General features: G+C 38.5%; 2 protein-coding genes and 1 pseudogene across 2 annotated transcripts; 2 read left to right on the top strand and 1 right to left on the bottom strand.

Annotated features, from left to right (window-relative positions):
- The first annotated feature begins 2,671 nt into the window (after window positions 1–2,671).
- On the top strand, window positions 2,672–11,214 carry LOC111985023 (aconitate hydratase, cytoplasmic-like; annotated as a pseudogene).
- LOC136062509 (ethylene-insensitive protein 2.2-like) lies at window positions 8,216–10,779 on the top strand. Its single transcript, XM_065761605.1, has 4 exons — window positions 8,216–9,563; window positions 10,143–10,229; window positions 10,389–10,500; window positions 10,582–10,779. The coding sequence occupies exons 1-4, from the start codon at window positions 9,315–9,317 to the stop codon at window positions 10,659–10,661; spliced, it is 528 nt and encodes a 175-aa protein (XP_065617677.1). The 5' UTR covers window positions 8,216–9,314; the 3' UTR covers window positions 10,662–10,779.
- Window positions 11,215–13,357: 2,143 nt separating the features above from the next.
- On the bottom strand, window positions 13,358–15,282 carry LOC111985022 (uncharacterized). The gene is made up of 4 exons (XM_024016641.1): window positions 14,960–15,282; window positions 14,623–14,727; window positions 14,429–14,525; window positions 13,358–14,323 (listed from the first exon to the last, which is right to left on the bottom strand). The coding sequence occupies exons 1-4, from the start codon at window positions 15,280–15,282 to the stop codon at window positions 13,358–13,360; spliced, it is 1,491 nt and encodes a 496-aa protein (XP_023872409.1).
- Window positions 15,283–15,829: the final 547 nt, after the last annotated feature.

Here is a 15,829-nt window from a genome sequence, read left to right as displayed (position 1 = left end):
ATGTACACGCACTTGCTATCATATATTAATCCATGGTTTTGTTCTGTGCAAGATCCAGGGTCCCTTACTTGCCATACCCGTAGTGAAGAGTTCTCCAATCGAGAGCCAATGGTGGACGACCGAGTCGTTGACATCATTAAGGCACTCAGTTTGGAGGGACTCCTCAGGGTCCCGGGTAGAGAGATTGACCATGGCCTGATAACGGCCTTAGTGGAGCGATGGCGATCCGAGACTCATACCTTCCACATGCCACATGGTGAGGTCACCATCACATTGCAGGATGTGGAAGTTCTTCTCGGGCTTCCTGTTGATGGTGACGCTATAACAGGGAGCACACAGAAAGTTTGGGTGAATGTGTGCCAGAAGTTCCTTGGCTTTCAACCTATAAATCGAGAGCAGCATAAGCAACTTACTAGCCAGAGGATTCTCATCAACCGGCTTTTGCAGCAAGTTGCTGCTCCATTGCCTCCTAATGCTAAAGAGGATCAGCTGCATAAGTATGCACGATATTACATCCTAGCGCTATTGGGGAACACAATATTCATGGACAAATCCAGCAATAGGGTGCATCTAATGTGGGTACAGCAGTTGGAAGACCTTTGCAACCCACGAAGGTACAGTTAGGGAAGTGCTTGTCTTGCATGGTTGTACCGAGAGTTATGCAGGGCAGGCGATAAGAACACCAATCAGATCGGTGAGTGCTTACTGTTGGTCCAGTATTGGGCATGGGCCAGGTTCCCTTATTTGTGCCCAGCAGTTGAGCGTGGCCCGCTAGTGGGTACTTATGGTCCTCTAGTGCGTGGTCCACTGTCCTTGAAGTAAGTCTCTACCTTATAAGGACTGTTTCTTATTCTAGTGGTATTATTAATTGAGTAAATATCTATAAGATTATCTTAGTAGTTATATGTGATTACATTATAGTTTTAGTCATGACATTATCTTAGTAGGAAAGTTCTAGATATTGATTCCTTGTTCTTGATTGTTGTAGTTGGTTGTGAGTCCCAAACAAGAAAAACAGGCCTGCCCACATCTTCAAGGACAGGTATTGCCAGCAAATAGCTTTAATGTTGCTAGGCTAGGTATGAAAATGCCTTGTTTAACATGTTAACATGTTTAGGAACAAGATATATGTTTGGTGAACTTTGAAATATAAACATAGTTGCCTAATGTGTTGCGTACTTGTTTTTGGGCTACTGTAGGTGGTGTGGCAGTCATATGAAGCCGATTTAGAGGACCTTCCGCCATGGTGCGTTGCAAGGAGGGCTGTGTGGACGGCAACGGTGCCGCTTGTATGTTTCCACCTAGTAGAGATACATACACCGGATCGTGTCGTTCGTCAATTTGAGATGATCTAAGAAATTCCCTGCGATGTTGACACTGACACCGTGCTTCATGCCATTGATTTGAGGGGGAAGGTCAATGTTGATTGGATGCAGAAACATGATGTGCATATCATGGAGTGGGGTAACCGCCTTCAACGGCATTGTGAAGCAGTGCTTGGTGATATGCCTCCACAACATCAGTACTTCGACTAATTCAAAAGGGTAACTCGAAGGTTCATCGATGTCCCCGGTCCTACATTAATTCTAATGGTAACTTCTCCATGTCTTCTACATCTTACCGTACTTCTTAGCATGAAACTACTATTTAGAGAACATGATATATGTGGTCCAATGTATGCTTAGCATCAAACCTCCCTTTTAAAGCTGTTATCTGCTTAAGATACCTTATAGAGAACTTTGTTGATTTACCTTATAGAGAACTTTGTTGATTTAAAAATCTAATTTGAGATGCTTTAAGGTCATTTTTCCTATTTCAGCCTTTAGAGTTGTGGTATACATTCTTCTTCCCATTTTTATCATTTTTAGTTTTCTGCTTATTTGAATTTTTAATTAGTATTTCTGTCTACGCTATCCGCTAGCTACATCTTTAATAGAAAAGATAATTTAAATTTAGTCAAAGGTAACACTTGGTCTCCCTACAATTTGCAATAATTGCTAGCAGAACCAATTCAGAACCAACATTTATTTTATTATTCATTGGCCTTGTTGATTTGGTATTGCATTACTAATATACTTGGTTTTTCCATGTGCAGATTGAAGGATACCTCCGTTTGTTGAGCCGTCACCCAATGGGCACGGAGGACCTCAAGGACATTACTGATGTCCTGAATGCAGTGCAGGAGATTGGCCGTGTACGATCTCTAGACCTTGAGGCCCCGAATGAGGACATAGCTACTCCTGTGGCAACGCATACTCAGAGGCTAAGCACTATTGAGAGCCCAAGCACGAGCACAACTCCTGCTGGACGTCCACCTGTTGCTACCCCTCAGGTTGTCCCTACCCCAGATCCCTCTCCATCCACCTCACGTCCATCCTTTAGCCCCACCATCCCTTCACCCACCCCACGTCCATCCCCTAGCCCCCCACATCCATCTCCTAGCTCCACCATCCCTCCACCCACTCCATATCCATGTCCTAAGTCTGACATCCGTCCACCCACCCCACAGTCATTTCCTGAGCTATCACCCATTCCATCCTTTAACCTGGGTATTGGTCCAACCCCTCCTGACATGCAGTAGGAGCCACCCTCCCATAGTACATCTACTAGCCCTTCTTCGGGCATCGACCCACCCCCTGTTTAGGCTAAACAGGCTGTTGGGTTACTTGCAATGGCAGAAGGTCGGCCAAAACGCATATCAAAGGCACCTCATTGTGGGACAGGGGGCACAAACATGGACACAAAGCTGGACTTGAGGCATTTGACGAAGGACATGCAGGACCTTCTCCTCATTATACAAGAAAGTGTAAGGTTCAAAAAAGGTAGCTCAAATGATACCTTATTCCTTTAACTAGACATTTCAATCTGGTGTTGAAAACTTCATGATATTATTTTTGTTTTCAAAATGGTTTTAACGTACATTATTGGAACTAGGTGAATGATACATTTGGGACATTAGCTAGAGGTAGCTATTCCACAAGGATATTGTTGCTGCTGTTATCTTGGAGGTAGATATTCATGTGTTTGTGGTTATCTATGGTTCTTTTGTTATTAAGGAAGACAAGGTTAATTCCCGCTTCCTTGCTTATGCATTACTACAGCCAAGTCCTTGTGGAAATCAGTTTCTGGGTTTTCACTTTTCAGATTCACTGGAAGTGCCAACTGGGTTTTCTTTCTCAACATTAAAAAAAGCATCTTTTAGAGCCATAACAGCAATTTCTAGCTAATCTAACCATTGGGGCTGCTACCTATTTTCTTTGAGCACCAGCTTGTGAAGAATAAAGGTTTTGATTCCTGGAAAAATGGGTGATTTTCAGTGTGAATGGTAAAGTTGGAATCTTTAAGTTCAAAAAATTTTCTTTATGCTTGCTGGTAGAGAAGATTTCTATCTTCAGTTTCTGATATATTGAATTATGCAGATCTGGTGAATGGGGGGACCATATTACCTTACAAGCAGCAGCTAATAAGGTCTGCTATTTTTTCCTAAAGCATCATAAGCTGTAATTTTTTTATTTTTTTACCTGGTAGAAGATTTAGGTAGTATTACTATTTCATGGCTGCATCATAATTCATGCCTTTAGTGGGGGGTAGTAATATTTAGTATGGAACAAAGGTAAAATAACCCATTATGTGTCATTTGGGAGTGCCATATTGAAAAATTGTGTGACCTCTCAGAGGCTGTGATGAAATTCTTTCATGAAAGTGTCCTTATACATTATGGGGTTCAAAAAGGACTGCCCCTGGTTTCATGTACTTCAACATCAGCAGGTAATAAACAGTTGCCTATTAACATGCAGATTGCAGCAAAGATATGCCTTCTCTTTGAGATCAATCACTGTTGCAATATGTCATGTTTCATCTTCTAAAGTGTTAGTTTACTCATTAAAATTTTAGTAGATTATACTTGCACCAATATAATCGTGTTTTTTTTTTTTTTTTTTTTTTTTGATAGGTACACCAATACATTTGATGATAGCAAAAAAAGAGAGACCATAACTATAGTTTGCCGGCTCTGAATGATTCCAGAATTGGTATGTACATTAAATTTACTGAGATAAACTATCTGTTTTTCTTTTGTTTGTATTCTTCTAGCTTAGCATTCTTTAATTTTATTCTAGATTCTATTAGTAAACCACCCTTTTTTTCCTAACATCCTGTTTATTGTCCTATCTGGCATCAAGTATACTAACGGAGAGAAACAGGTTTATGTGATTTTCTGGATAAAAAATATTATCCTTCTATGAATCATATTTACTCCATTTTTAAAGGGATTTATTATTTTGCCTTGCTAATATCAAATTCAGTATTTGTTTTACTTATAATAAAAAAAAAATTAATCAGTATTTGTTTAAGTTGTTGTTTCTACAGTTTTTTGATAAAGTCATATTTGACCTTTTGGAGAATTGCAGACAGGCATCCATACTCTGTAAGGATTCTTTTGGAATCTGCCATACGTAATTGTGACAACTTCCAAGTTACCGTTGATGATGTTGAAAAGATTATTGATTGGGAGAATACATCTCCAAAGCAAGTTGAAATTCCCTTCAAGCATGCTCGTGTTCTCTTGCAGGTTCATAGAATGATTTTCGTGATTGTGTTAGCTTGAAGTATTTACTTTAGTCTGCTTTGTAAGGGTTGTGTTGTGTTTACCAAGACTTTACTGGAGTACCGGCAGTGGTTGACCTTGCTTGCATGCGGGATGCCATGAAGAAGCTTGGCGCGGATCCTAACAAGATCAATCCATTGGTTTGTGAATCTCCATTTTTTCCATATAAATTTTATTGCATAGTTGGATACCAATTAGTTTTACCTACAAGGTTCTGAGTCCATCTATGTCTCAATTTTAGTCTTTATTCCAACATCAGATGGAATAAAATTCCTTTAATAGAAGTGTTTAGCTTTCAGATGAATGTAGCTGTTGTTCTTGATCAATGGTAATTCTCGTTTTTATTCTCAGTTCTAAATGATGATATTCAAAACTGCCTCAGATGTTGATGATTTTTTGGCTTGTGTCCTTGACGTTACATTACAATGAAAATTAATATGATTGTTGATGGTGGATGAAAATGCATTGTATAATTCTAGCACATTTAAATAAAAAAAAAAAAATTATGCATTACGGCTTATCCATTCATATGACTCGTGGGGATTTCATTTTAACATCATATATTTGCATCCAGGTTCCAGTAGACCTTGTTGTCGATCATTCTGTTCAAGTTGATGTGGCTAGATCCGAAAATGCAGTACAGGCTAATATGGAACATGAGTTTCGGAGGAATAAGGAGAGATTTGCTTTTCTTAAGTGGGGATCATCTGCTTTCCATAACATGCTTGTCGTTCCTCCTGGTTCAGGAATTTTTCACCAGGTAAGGAATTTGACATTGTATATTCACATAAAAAATCCTACTTTTACTGCTTGGCAAGTGTTAAGTGTGGTGCTATTACTGATAGGCTCAAGGCGCTAGGTTGCAACTTTCATGAAATATGCACAGTTCTTTGATTACAAAACATGTGGTGCACCACCATTGCTTGCCTTTGAGCTGTTGTAGATAGGCCTTGCTTGCTTTAAACGAGTCACTTTGTTAATTGAAATTGACATATTTGGAACTATGTTTTTCTGACCAATCGTAGGTTAATCTGGAATACCTTGGAAGGGTTGTCTTTAACACTGATGGCACTCTCTACCCTGATAGTGTGGTGGGTACTGATTCCCACACAACTATGATTGATGAGTTGGGAGTTGCAGGCTGGGGTGTTGGAGGAATAGAAGCTAAGGCAACAATGCTTGGGCAGGTAAAGTGCCCTGAGTTTGGAAGGGAGTTTCTTTTAACTTGAATCAAAAGTGTTGTTCAATCTAGTAAATCTACTTCATTGTTGGGACATTTGCATTGGTGAAAAAGATTAATCTGTTCACTATACTTGTAAAAAAAACCCCTATTTAGGTTTATCTGTTAAAATACACAACCTTCTCCTATGGTCACAACTGTCTTTGAATTAGCACTCACCAACAGGCATTTGCTACCATTCTTTGGAAATGTGCATAAAGCATAATTGACTTTGTGTCTTCCTTCAACTTTGTATATTGCGAATTTGACAGCCAATGAGCATGGTGTTGCCTTGTTGTTGGATTCAAGTTGTCGGGAAAACTGCATAATGGTGTTACCACGACTGACTTAGTTTTAACTGTGACCCAAATGTTGAGGAAGCATGGTGTTGTTGGCAAGTTTGTTGAGTTTTATGGTAAGCTAATAATTTTGGAGATGTGAAAGGTAGAAATTTCAGTTGTTAGTCTCCTAATCTGTAGGAATTAAAATTTCCAGTCAAAAGACCTCAATTTATTCTGTATATAGCTCTAACTCATTTTCATATACATACAGGTGAGGGTATGGGTGAATTATCACTGGCTGATAGGGCCACTATTGCTAACATGTCTCCCGAATATGGGGCAACCATCGCCTTTTTCCCTGTAGATCATGTGACATTGCAATACCTTAAATTAACTGGAAGAAGTGATGAGACAGTGAGATCTTCCTCCTCCTCCACCTGATTTGAGTGATGTTGTGTTAAAGATATTGGTGCTTAAGTGAAGTTATATCATGTGGTGTGACCATTATTTTGCTTATATAGGTGTCAATGATAGAAACATATTTGCGTGCAAACAAAATGTTTGTTGACTATAATGAGGTATGGTCTCCTATTTCTTGTCATCTTCATTAATAGATATTACATTTAAGATGGAAGTCTTAGATCCGAGGTTAACAAGACATTTTTTAGTGATCCAGCCTCAACAAGAGAGTGTACACATCTTATCTGCAATTGGACTTGGCAGATGTTGAACCCTGTGTTTTAGGACCAAAGCGGTATGCCTTATTTCACCTTACCTCCACCCCCAACTTCCCCACCCCCACCCCCCCTTCTTTTATTTGCATCTTTTGAGTTCATTATTAATCCATGATTTATTATTTGTGAACAGGCCTCATGACCGGGTCTCATTGAAAGAGATGAAGGCTGACTGGCATGCATGTCTTGACAACCAAGTTGGATTTAAGGTGGGTTGCAATTAGACCTGATCATGTTCAAAACCTGGCTGGGCCTGGTTCATTGGTTTTATGCATATGAGATTGAAAAATATGCCCAGCCTGGCCCAGCTCGTAAGCCAATTCTTATTTTTAAAGATGCATTATGTAAGTGGGCTTGTCCCTGTTGTCTGTTGAGAGTGTTCTCGGGCTGGCAGGGCTTATGAACACCTAGCCTTAGTCCAGCCCAAAATCTTATCAGCACTGTTTTTTAAGCCTGTCCTAGTTTGTAGGTCCTAAAATGTGAGCCCATGCGCCCCTGGCAGATGAGCTCTACTAAGCCACGCAGGCTGCCCATTGCATGATCAAGTCTAGTTTCAATTGCATGCAGTTTTCTGTTCCATGATTTTTTCGCATTCTAATAGGAGCAATTTTTAGATAATTGGAATTGCAGTTTAGTCATCAAACCTGAAATGAATAAATTATTTAACCAGTGTTACCAATCATGGCAAATGTGATTACTGTTTCCTAGTTTGCTTTACAATATATTTAATCATGATGGTTATGTCTTCAAGTTGTATTAGGTTGATGTATTTTTGTCTATGTCGTTTAACAAAATGCCTTGTTGATTAAACGAATTTCTTAAACAAGACTGCTAATTTCGTTCGTCTTTATTTTTTAATTTTCTCTAAAACAGATCTTCAATGGTGTATTTTTGAAAGTGAACAAGGCCACAGTGAATATGCTCCAGAGGGTTGAGCCTTACGTGACTTATGGGTGCGTATTTTTATCTCTCCCTCTGGTCATTTGCCTTACATAAACATCTGTAGTTCAAAATTTACATCGTCTCTCACCAACTAGACGTGCATGTTTATAGATATCCCAACTTGAAGAGTGTGAGGGAACTTATCTATAAGAGAGGATATGGAAAGTTGAACCAGCAGAGAACTGCTTTGACTGATAACGCCATCGTTGAACAGGTTTGTAATTCCAAGCTACTGTTGTTTTATAAAGGGAAGTTTTTGCTTGAACTTGTTGCTTATATGCTATGATGTTTTCGCAGGCTCTGGGAAAGTACGGCATTATCTGCTTATGTTTATAGCTGTTAATAACTATGTGAGTAGTTTTTAAGGTAAGTATCTAGTGAAGATTTGCTTTGTGTTGTTTTGGGCATATTTATTTAATTTTTTTCCCTCATTGGTAAGCTAATCTAATCTTGTGCTGTTGCGGCAATTAAGCTTGGTTTATTACTTCCAAATGAATTGGAGTTCCTACGAAATTGGAACATTAATAGAAAATTACCACGGTGATTTATGATTTGCTTGTAAGGAATGTGATTATTAACGCCTTTGTGTTGGCCAAAATGAACTTTTCCAGAGCATTTTAGTTGTTGTAAAAACGGAACGAGTTAGCGACATTAATATGTTGAATAAGGTGCTCCTCTGTCATTTCTATATCTGGATGATTAAATAGTTTTGTTATTTTACACCAGGTTGTTTTTAGCTGTAAATCTTTTCAGCTCTTCTTTCCCCCCAGAATAAAACCCACATGGAACCTGATTTGCGATGATTTTTTTGTTAGCATTTGAATTTTGGTAACTTCAATTGGGCATCGTTCTTGAATATCGAAATGCTTTTTTAAACCGCTGGTGCCCAAAGTTTTGATTGTTTTATTTGAAGTTGAGATTCTGTTTCTTGTCTCTTTGGTTGCAAATTGATGTGATTTGTAGAGCTAGGATTTTAGACGTAAACAAAGGGCATGAAAAAAGATGATTCATTTTACTGAATTTTCCCTGTGGAATTTTGTTAGGTTTGAGAGTGTGTGTGTGTGTGTTATATACTCTTTGATTCAAGTAAATGGTGTAAGTGTAACATAAATTGGATTAAATTTTTGGTTATGTTCAGGTTGTGTATAGAAATTTCAATTGGGTATCAATGTCAGTCTATGGTGGCATTCATGTGAATTTGGTTGAAGGTGTCTGAAGATCACAGCTAGTGTTGGAATAGCAGTTGCAATTTGAAGCTGTGTTGTCTGATTCAAGCAAGTTGTACCATAGGGCCTGGCAAACTTGTTATTTATGTTCTCCGGAGATTTGGCTTAGGCTCGTGCTTTGCTGAGTTTAACTATAATTTATCACAGAATTTGTAATGTCTCTGTGAATGTCTTTTGGATGTTGTACTTTCTCTCTTCGAGACAGGGTTAGCAGCCATGTGATTTAAGTATCATACTGGTACCTTTAAAAAAAAAAAAAAAAAAAAAACTGGTACTTCTGTATTGTGCAAAGTACCAATCCATAACATGGAAGCTGAGAATTTTAATTCTTACCGTCTTCCGGATGGTATTAATCGGCTACTTCCTGTTGTTGTACCTGTGCTTCTGGTTTCAGTTGGATGTGTTGACCCTGGGAAGTGGGCAGCAACTGTTGAAGGTGGTGCCCGTTTTGGGTCTGAGCTGGTAGTATTAATGTTAATTTTCAATTTTGCTGCTATTTTATGTCAATACCTGTCGGCTGGGATTGGCTTGGTCACTGGAAGAGATCTTGCTCAGGTATCATTTCTTTCTCTATTGGGTTTACTTTTATTGTTCTCTCTCTCTCTAGACATATGGTTGTTTTTCTTGTTCTCAAATGTGTCACTCTACCGAAATTTTCCCCTTAAAATTATAAAATAAATTTGGAATAAGTAATTAATGATTGCAATTTTCTATGAATCTATTTTATCTATTACCCTATTGTCAATGTGATCCGTTAGTTGCAATGTGAAGAAGACACTACAGTGTTGTTATAAGACTTCTCTTTTCCGTCTGTAGGTCCTTAGGTAGATTGGTTGTTAGGTGAATAGGTGTATACACACAGATATCTGTCCACAAGATGGTTTTCAGAACAAAGGTCTACATGCAATGCCAGGCTGCAACCTTAGTTGTAAATTTCTTCTACCTGGGTCTGGTTATCTGATAGATTATTTAGTGTTGTGCCCCCCTTCCCTCCCCCCCAACCAACACTTCACCCACCCAAATATTCACAACTAATGCTCACAGTTTCTGACCGCACAATTTCTCCCTGTGCGTGTGTACTTGTTATGCTAGTAAATTTTTAATATTTTTTCTTTCCAAATTGTTATGCCATAGATTTGCAGTGATGAGTACGATAAGTTCACATGCATAATCTTAGGAGTCCAAACAGAGGTTTCTGTGATTGCGCTGGACCTTACCATGGTAATTTCTCATTCAATATTGCTGAGCCTTTTTTTATTCTTTTGGATGTTTAACTCTTGAATTATGGTGGAACTGAGGCATGAGCTCTTATCTGTGTTTTTCATTATTTAATATCAATTTTGCTTTATACCTAACACAAGGTTACACTGAATTGACTAGGTCTTGGGCCTTGCACATGGACTTAAATCTTCCTTTTGGGTGGGACTTGTTCACTTGTGTCTTTTTGACTGCTGTCAATGCTGTTTTATTTCCACCTTTTGCAATCCTTTTGGTAAGTGTGATCAATTGCATACCCTTTTGGGAAGGTTGTTTCGCATTATGATGTACAATTTTACCATTTTTGATTTTGTAGGAGAACTGCAAAGCAAAGTTCCTATGCATATGCATGTCAGGCTTTATTTTTCTTTTTATTGTTCTTGGAGTACTCATTAGTCAACCAGAAATCTCACCTTCAATGAATGGGTTGCTAACAATTTCAAGTGGGCAGAGTGCATTTGCACTGATGAGTCTTCTTGGGGCAAGTATGAGTCTTCTTGGCTCTATGATGTTTTCACAGGCTCTGGGTAAGTACAGCATTATCTGCACAGAAGATCTCATCCATGAGATAATGACAATTGGACCTCACTTCAAGCAGGCAAACAACTTCCTGTGGCCATTTAAGCTGAAGGCACCCCTGGGTGGCCTAAAGAAGAAGAGAAACCACTATGTTGAGGGAGGTGATGCCGGAAATTGGGAGAATTTCATCAATAAGCTAATCAGGAGAATGAATTAGACAACCGCACTTTTTTGTTAGTTGGAGGAGTGAGGTTTTTATTTTTTTTGTTACTGGCTTCTGGAAGTAATCTGAACACCGATTTTTCTAAAGTCCTGTCTGAATTTAGAGATAATTTTATATTATTTGTTAGTATTCTCAGAACTAGTTAATGGTGTCTACCTTTGTTTTTACTAGCTGATATCCCCCGAATGCATGGTGCATTTTGACAAATTTTGTAAGAAATTATTTATGACCTATTGATTTCATGAATACTATTATCTGTTTGTATGGATGGAAAACCTTTTATAAAAATAGTTTTTTACATTTTCCAATGTTTGGTAGCATAAAAAAAAAAATTGGTTAATCGAAAACTATCTTTAGTCAACAGAAAACCTTAACAAAAATAAGAGTTATTGAAAATAAGTTGTTTTCTAGAAAATTTTTTTGGAAAACAATGTGTCTTGCACACTGCATCACTCCTATAAATAATTCTATGCATTTTGTGTGCAGGAAACAAAAATTAATTTCATACCAAGTTGGTCATAGGGCAAAGCTTGTTTAGCAATGCCTGTAACGTCCTCACTTCCATAGGAATCATAGCTGGCTTTGAATGGGTAACCTTTATTGTATGCTCTTTGCCTTTCCTTTTTATATTTGTAACCAATTCACGTAGCATCCTGCAAGTTGCACATATATGCTTGATGACAATAGATACTTGCTGGCACTACATGCCTTTGTTTTCTGTTTTGTTTTGATCAGGTTATGACAATAGAGCATTTCAAGTGGCTTTGGCTTTGTGAGATGTGAGCGGAAAGTGAGGAAAGGAGTGGAACCGGTGTAGTCTTATAGTAGCTGACTCCTTTATTTTATTTATAAAATTTTGTAAATTTAATTATGTTGCAGCAAAAGACATAAAGCAGTGTAGTGAGGTGAGCTTGTTGGAGTGTAACATTTTTCCAAGGCTTGAAATATAGCCATTAGATAATGCTTTCAACTTGTGTAGACTTTTATTAATGATTGCACACCTACACATCTCTCCTGGTGTGTCTTTTCTCATGTGTTGGGGCCTTAGTGTTTATTTATGTACAATATGTGCCGCTATTCGTAACTGTTATTCCAGTTTCTAAGCTTGTGTGATCTGCAGGTAATAAATGCATGTCCCAACTGTCTAGGTAGTTTGGTTGGTTTTATTTTTAATAAATTGTATTTTCAATCCTATGATTTAAGGTGGTAACGAGTCAAAATGAATCTTACAATTTTAAAATTTTTAAACTAAATTATATAATTCTAGAAGTTTCAAATTAAACATTGAAGTTTAAAGATAGATAGGTACAAGTTAATTTCATAGTTTTGTTAGTAGAGTTCTGAAATTGGAAAAAAAAAATTCTAGTGAAACTCGAGTTTCATATACTCGAGTTTTAGTATAAATTGAGCCTCTGAAACTCAATTTTCAGCATAAATCGAGCCTTTGAAACTCGATTTGTGCTGGCAGTTTATTTACGAATATGCCACCCAAATGGAACTCGAGTTTCTTAGACTCGATTTCCTCTGGAATTTTTTTTTTTCCCCTTCCCCTACCTGCAGCAGTAAACGAGAATTTTTTTTCCCTTTCCCTGCAGCAGTAAACTAGATCCAGAACACATCACATGGGCAGTAGTAAACAACTAGATACAAGCATATGATACTAGTCAAAGGGAGAGTACATCAGATGCAAAAAACTGGATTAAAACAGTTACTGTTCATGGGCATTATAGTTGCCCTCTTAGCACACAAAAAAACATTACTAGCTATCATCGCTTCAAATAAGGCCCTTGTGGTTGAACTTGCCAACGTAGTAGCTACTAATTCCAAAGTAATATTATTGCTGGCATTATAGGCAAAAGTTGTACAACGCAACTAATGTAACGAGTACAATGGATAGCAAATAATTCAATTACAACAACATTCAGCAATAAACAAAATAACAACTAAGTCGATACAACATAGTCTACATAGTCGCCTAGCACTTGTCCATTATGATACAACATAGTCGCCTAGCACTTGTCCATATCGAAGATAACCACAAGTCCCACGTACAATGCCATTCCAAAATCGAGTCTCTGTTCTCCTGACAAACATTAAAATATGGTCGTTAGTTCCCAAATGCGAAGAACAAAAACCAAATGAAATTCTGAGCATATTATATAAAAACAGTGACAGCACTTGCCTAGTTTGTAGCACTACCACTTGTCGAAGCCCCACGAGAACCGCTTGTCAAAACCCCACGGGATTTGGGACATCTTCTGTAGTTATGTCCCTCTTCATGACACACTCTGCATCGCTGCCCCGGTTGAATCTCCCTCAAGTCCGGATCTTCCCTCCGACTTCCTCGTTCTCATCGTACCCCATCTATTTCATTCCTTATTCTTGACTTCACAGGACGACCTTTGGCCCGCAACAGCTGTGGGTTAGGCACCCACGGTGGTCCGTGAACGTCCCTCCATAATGACTCTGACTTTGGCACCACAAATTGATGTGCATATGTGTGAATGGCGTTGTCCAAACTATAACATGGGTCAATATAGCTGGTCGCATCGAGGTGCAGACCTTGAAGAACTTTAATTGCATGTGAACAAGGAATCTTAATGTTTTTCCACTTTCCACAGCTACATGTTCTAGCAAATACGTTTACTTCATGACTGTGGTTTCTCCCTCCACCTCTATGGTCGTTGTACGGGGTAACCACTTGATATACAATAGTTTCATGATTAAAATTCCTCAGAGTGTGTCTTGCAATTTTATCCGCATTTTTGGTATAGATCCCCATTGCATAATCACTCCATACCTTACCTTGAGAGAGATCAAAATTAATTTCTTTATGTCGATCGTGAAAATATGCAACAAGTTTGCACCAAGTGAACTCAACCATTGCAGCAATAGGCAAACCGCGGGCACCTTTAAGTACCCCATTAAAGCACTCAAAGATATTGGTTGTCATTGCCCCATAGCGTCTTCCACCATCATGTGACTGGGTCCATTTGTCTAGATCCTCACTCATTAGATATGTGTATGACATATAGCGTGCAATACGGGGATCATTAGGGTCTACACTCCTTAGTGCATTAATCTCGACATCCTTAATGGTTTGCATTATGGACTCAAATTTAGCCTCATGAGTCGCATATCCAGCTTTCAAGGCCAATACCTTTAGAGTCGGGTCATCAAAGTATGTGTTGAAGTTGTTAACAACATGTTGAAGGCAATATCGATGAAATTCCTGTATGCTTCCGTCATCACCTCTAGGCCACTCTACAATGGCGCATTTGATACCTTTATGTCGGTCAAAAATAATGCAAATGCCCTGGTCAGGTATCACATGCTTTATCAAAATCTAGAGACACTCTAAAAACCACCCCCAACTAAGTCCTGACTTCTTGTCCACAACAGCAAAGGCGAGAGGCAAAACCTTTTGGTTAGCATCGGTTGCCATTGCAATCATCAATACCCCTCGATATTTACCATACAAATGAGTCCCATTAATACTGATCACTGGCCTACAATATCTGAATGCAGCAATGCATGGAGCGAATGCCCAAAATATATAACGCAGTAATGTAGTACCAAGTTCCCTAGGTATGGTGAAATAGTTGTACTGGGTACTTGAATCCTGATCCAAGTTTGCCATCAACAACTTTCGCAACCTTGGTAAGACTCCTTCCAATCCCCAAATATCTTAGCAATTGCCTTTTGTTTTGCGTCACATACCTTATAGTAAGAAAGCTCATGATTATACTTAGTATGTATGATCTCCCAAAGCTCATCAATACGAGCAGTGTGATTTTGTCACAATTTTCCCACAATTTATGATGCAACAAAATTAGAATCCATCATTTTACCGTCTCTTCGCAGGCCAAAGGGTATACAACTGTGTGGACCGACATAAGACGTGACCATCCACAGACCATAAAGTTTAGCCTTCATGAATGCCCCAACATACCACTTGCAGTTGGTGTCAATGCATGCGGCGCACAATTTAGTTTTGGTCGACCTCCGGATAATAAAATTTCTATTATCCTTTGCTGCGAATATTATCAATGCATGCTTCACTGCCTCTTTATTTGCAAAAGTCAACCCTTTACTAAAATGCATCACATCTTCCCAAGTAGAAACAAATGGTATCTGAAGATGTAAAGGATCAACTATATTTTCCCAAGTATTTGCGTAGAATGACTTAGCAGGAGGTGTGTAGGCAGTAGTCGTATTTGTATCATGCTGGACACCAATATCATCCTCTGCATCACCTTCACCATGGCACTCCATATTTTCCTCTTCAAAATTGGGAATGAGTTCATGGTCATCCACATCCTTGTCAAAGTCGCCTCACTCAATCCTCTCTTCGTACTCATCCATATCATTAAGATTTTCACCATTATTCGCAACATGATCTTCGTCTTCGTCTTCGTCTTCCTCCCCTAAATGTGTCTCTTGAGGTTGGAGTGTTTCACTAGTATTGGCAGCATAATCTTGAGATGGGAGCATATAACTTTCCATTGTATAGTCTTCCATTGTAGTGCATCCATCATCTAGGGCTGTAAATTGTAAAGATGTAGCTGTTTGTTGCACCTCCTCAGTATCAGCTTCTGCAAGCGGCTCCGAACTTACGTACAACTCAGCAGCATTTACTTGGGGCATTTTATGGATCCTATTAAACATGATCTTTACATGTTTGTCTTCTTTAATTGCCATATACCCGTAATTTATCCGTTCATGAAGAACTTCTTGTGGGTAACGATAAATAATATATATGTCATAACAAGCAGGGTTCAAATTCATTTCTTCCATTATTTTCTTCTTCAAATCATTTAAT

This window comes from Quercus suber, unplaced genomic scaffold (genome assembly GCF_002906115.3).
Source record: "Quercus suber isolate HL8 unplaced genomic scaffold, Cork oak 2.0 scaffold_421, whole genome shotgun sequence".
NCBI classification, from domain to species: Eukaryota; Viridiplantae; Streptophyta; class Magnoliopsida; order Fagales; family Fagaceae; genus Quercus; species Quercus suber.
This window is presented reverse-complemented; position numbering and strand designations above follow the sequence as displayed.

Bases quoted from the DNA above. Each gene is read 5' to 3' on its own strand.
- LOC136062509 (XM_065761605.1), top strand. From the start codon at position 9,315: ATGGAAGCTGAGAATTTTAATTCTTACCGTCTTCCGGATGGTATTAAT. The intron at 10,230-10,388 runs GTAATTTCTCAT...TGAATTGACTAG, and splicing joins TTGCGCTGGACCTTACCATG to GTCTTGGGCCTTGCACATGG. The intron at 10,501-10,581 runs GTAAGTGTGATC...TTGATTTTGTAG, and splicing joins CACCTTTTGCAATCCTTTTG to GAGAACTGCAAAGCAAAGTT.
- LOC111985022 (XM_024016641.1), bottom strand. From the start codon at position 15,282: ATGGAGTGCCATGGTGAAGGTGATGCAGAGGATGATATTGGTGTCCAG. The intron at 14,728-14,959 runs GTATGTTGGGGC...TCTTACTATAAG, and splicing joins ATTGACACCAACTGCAAGTG to GTATGTGACGCAAAACAAAA. The intron at 14,526-14,622 runs GTACCCAGTACA...TGCTGCATTCAG, and splicing joins AAACTTGGATCAGGATTCAA to ATATTGTAGGCCAGTGATCA.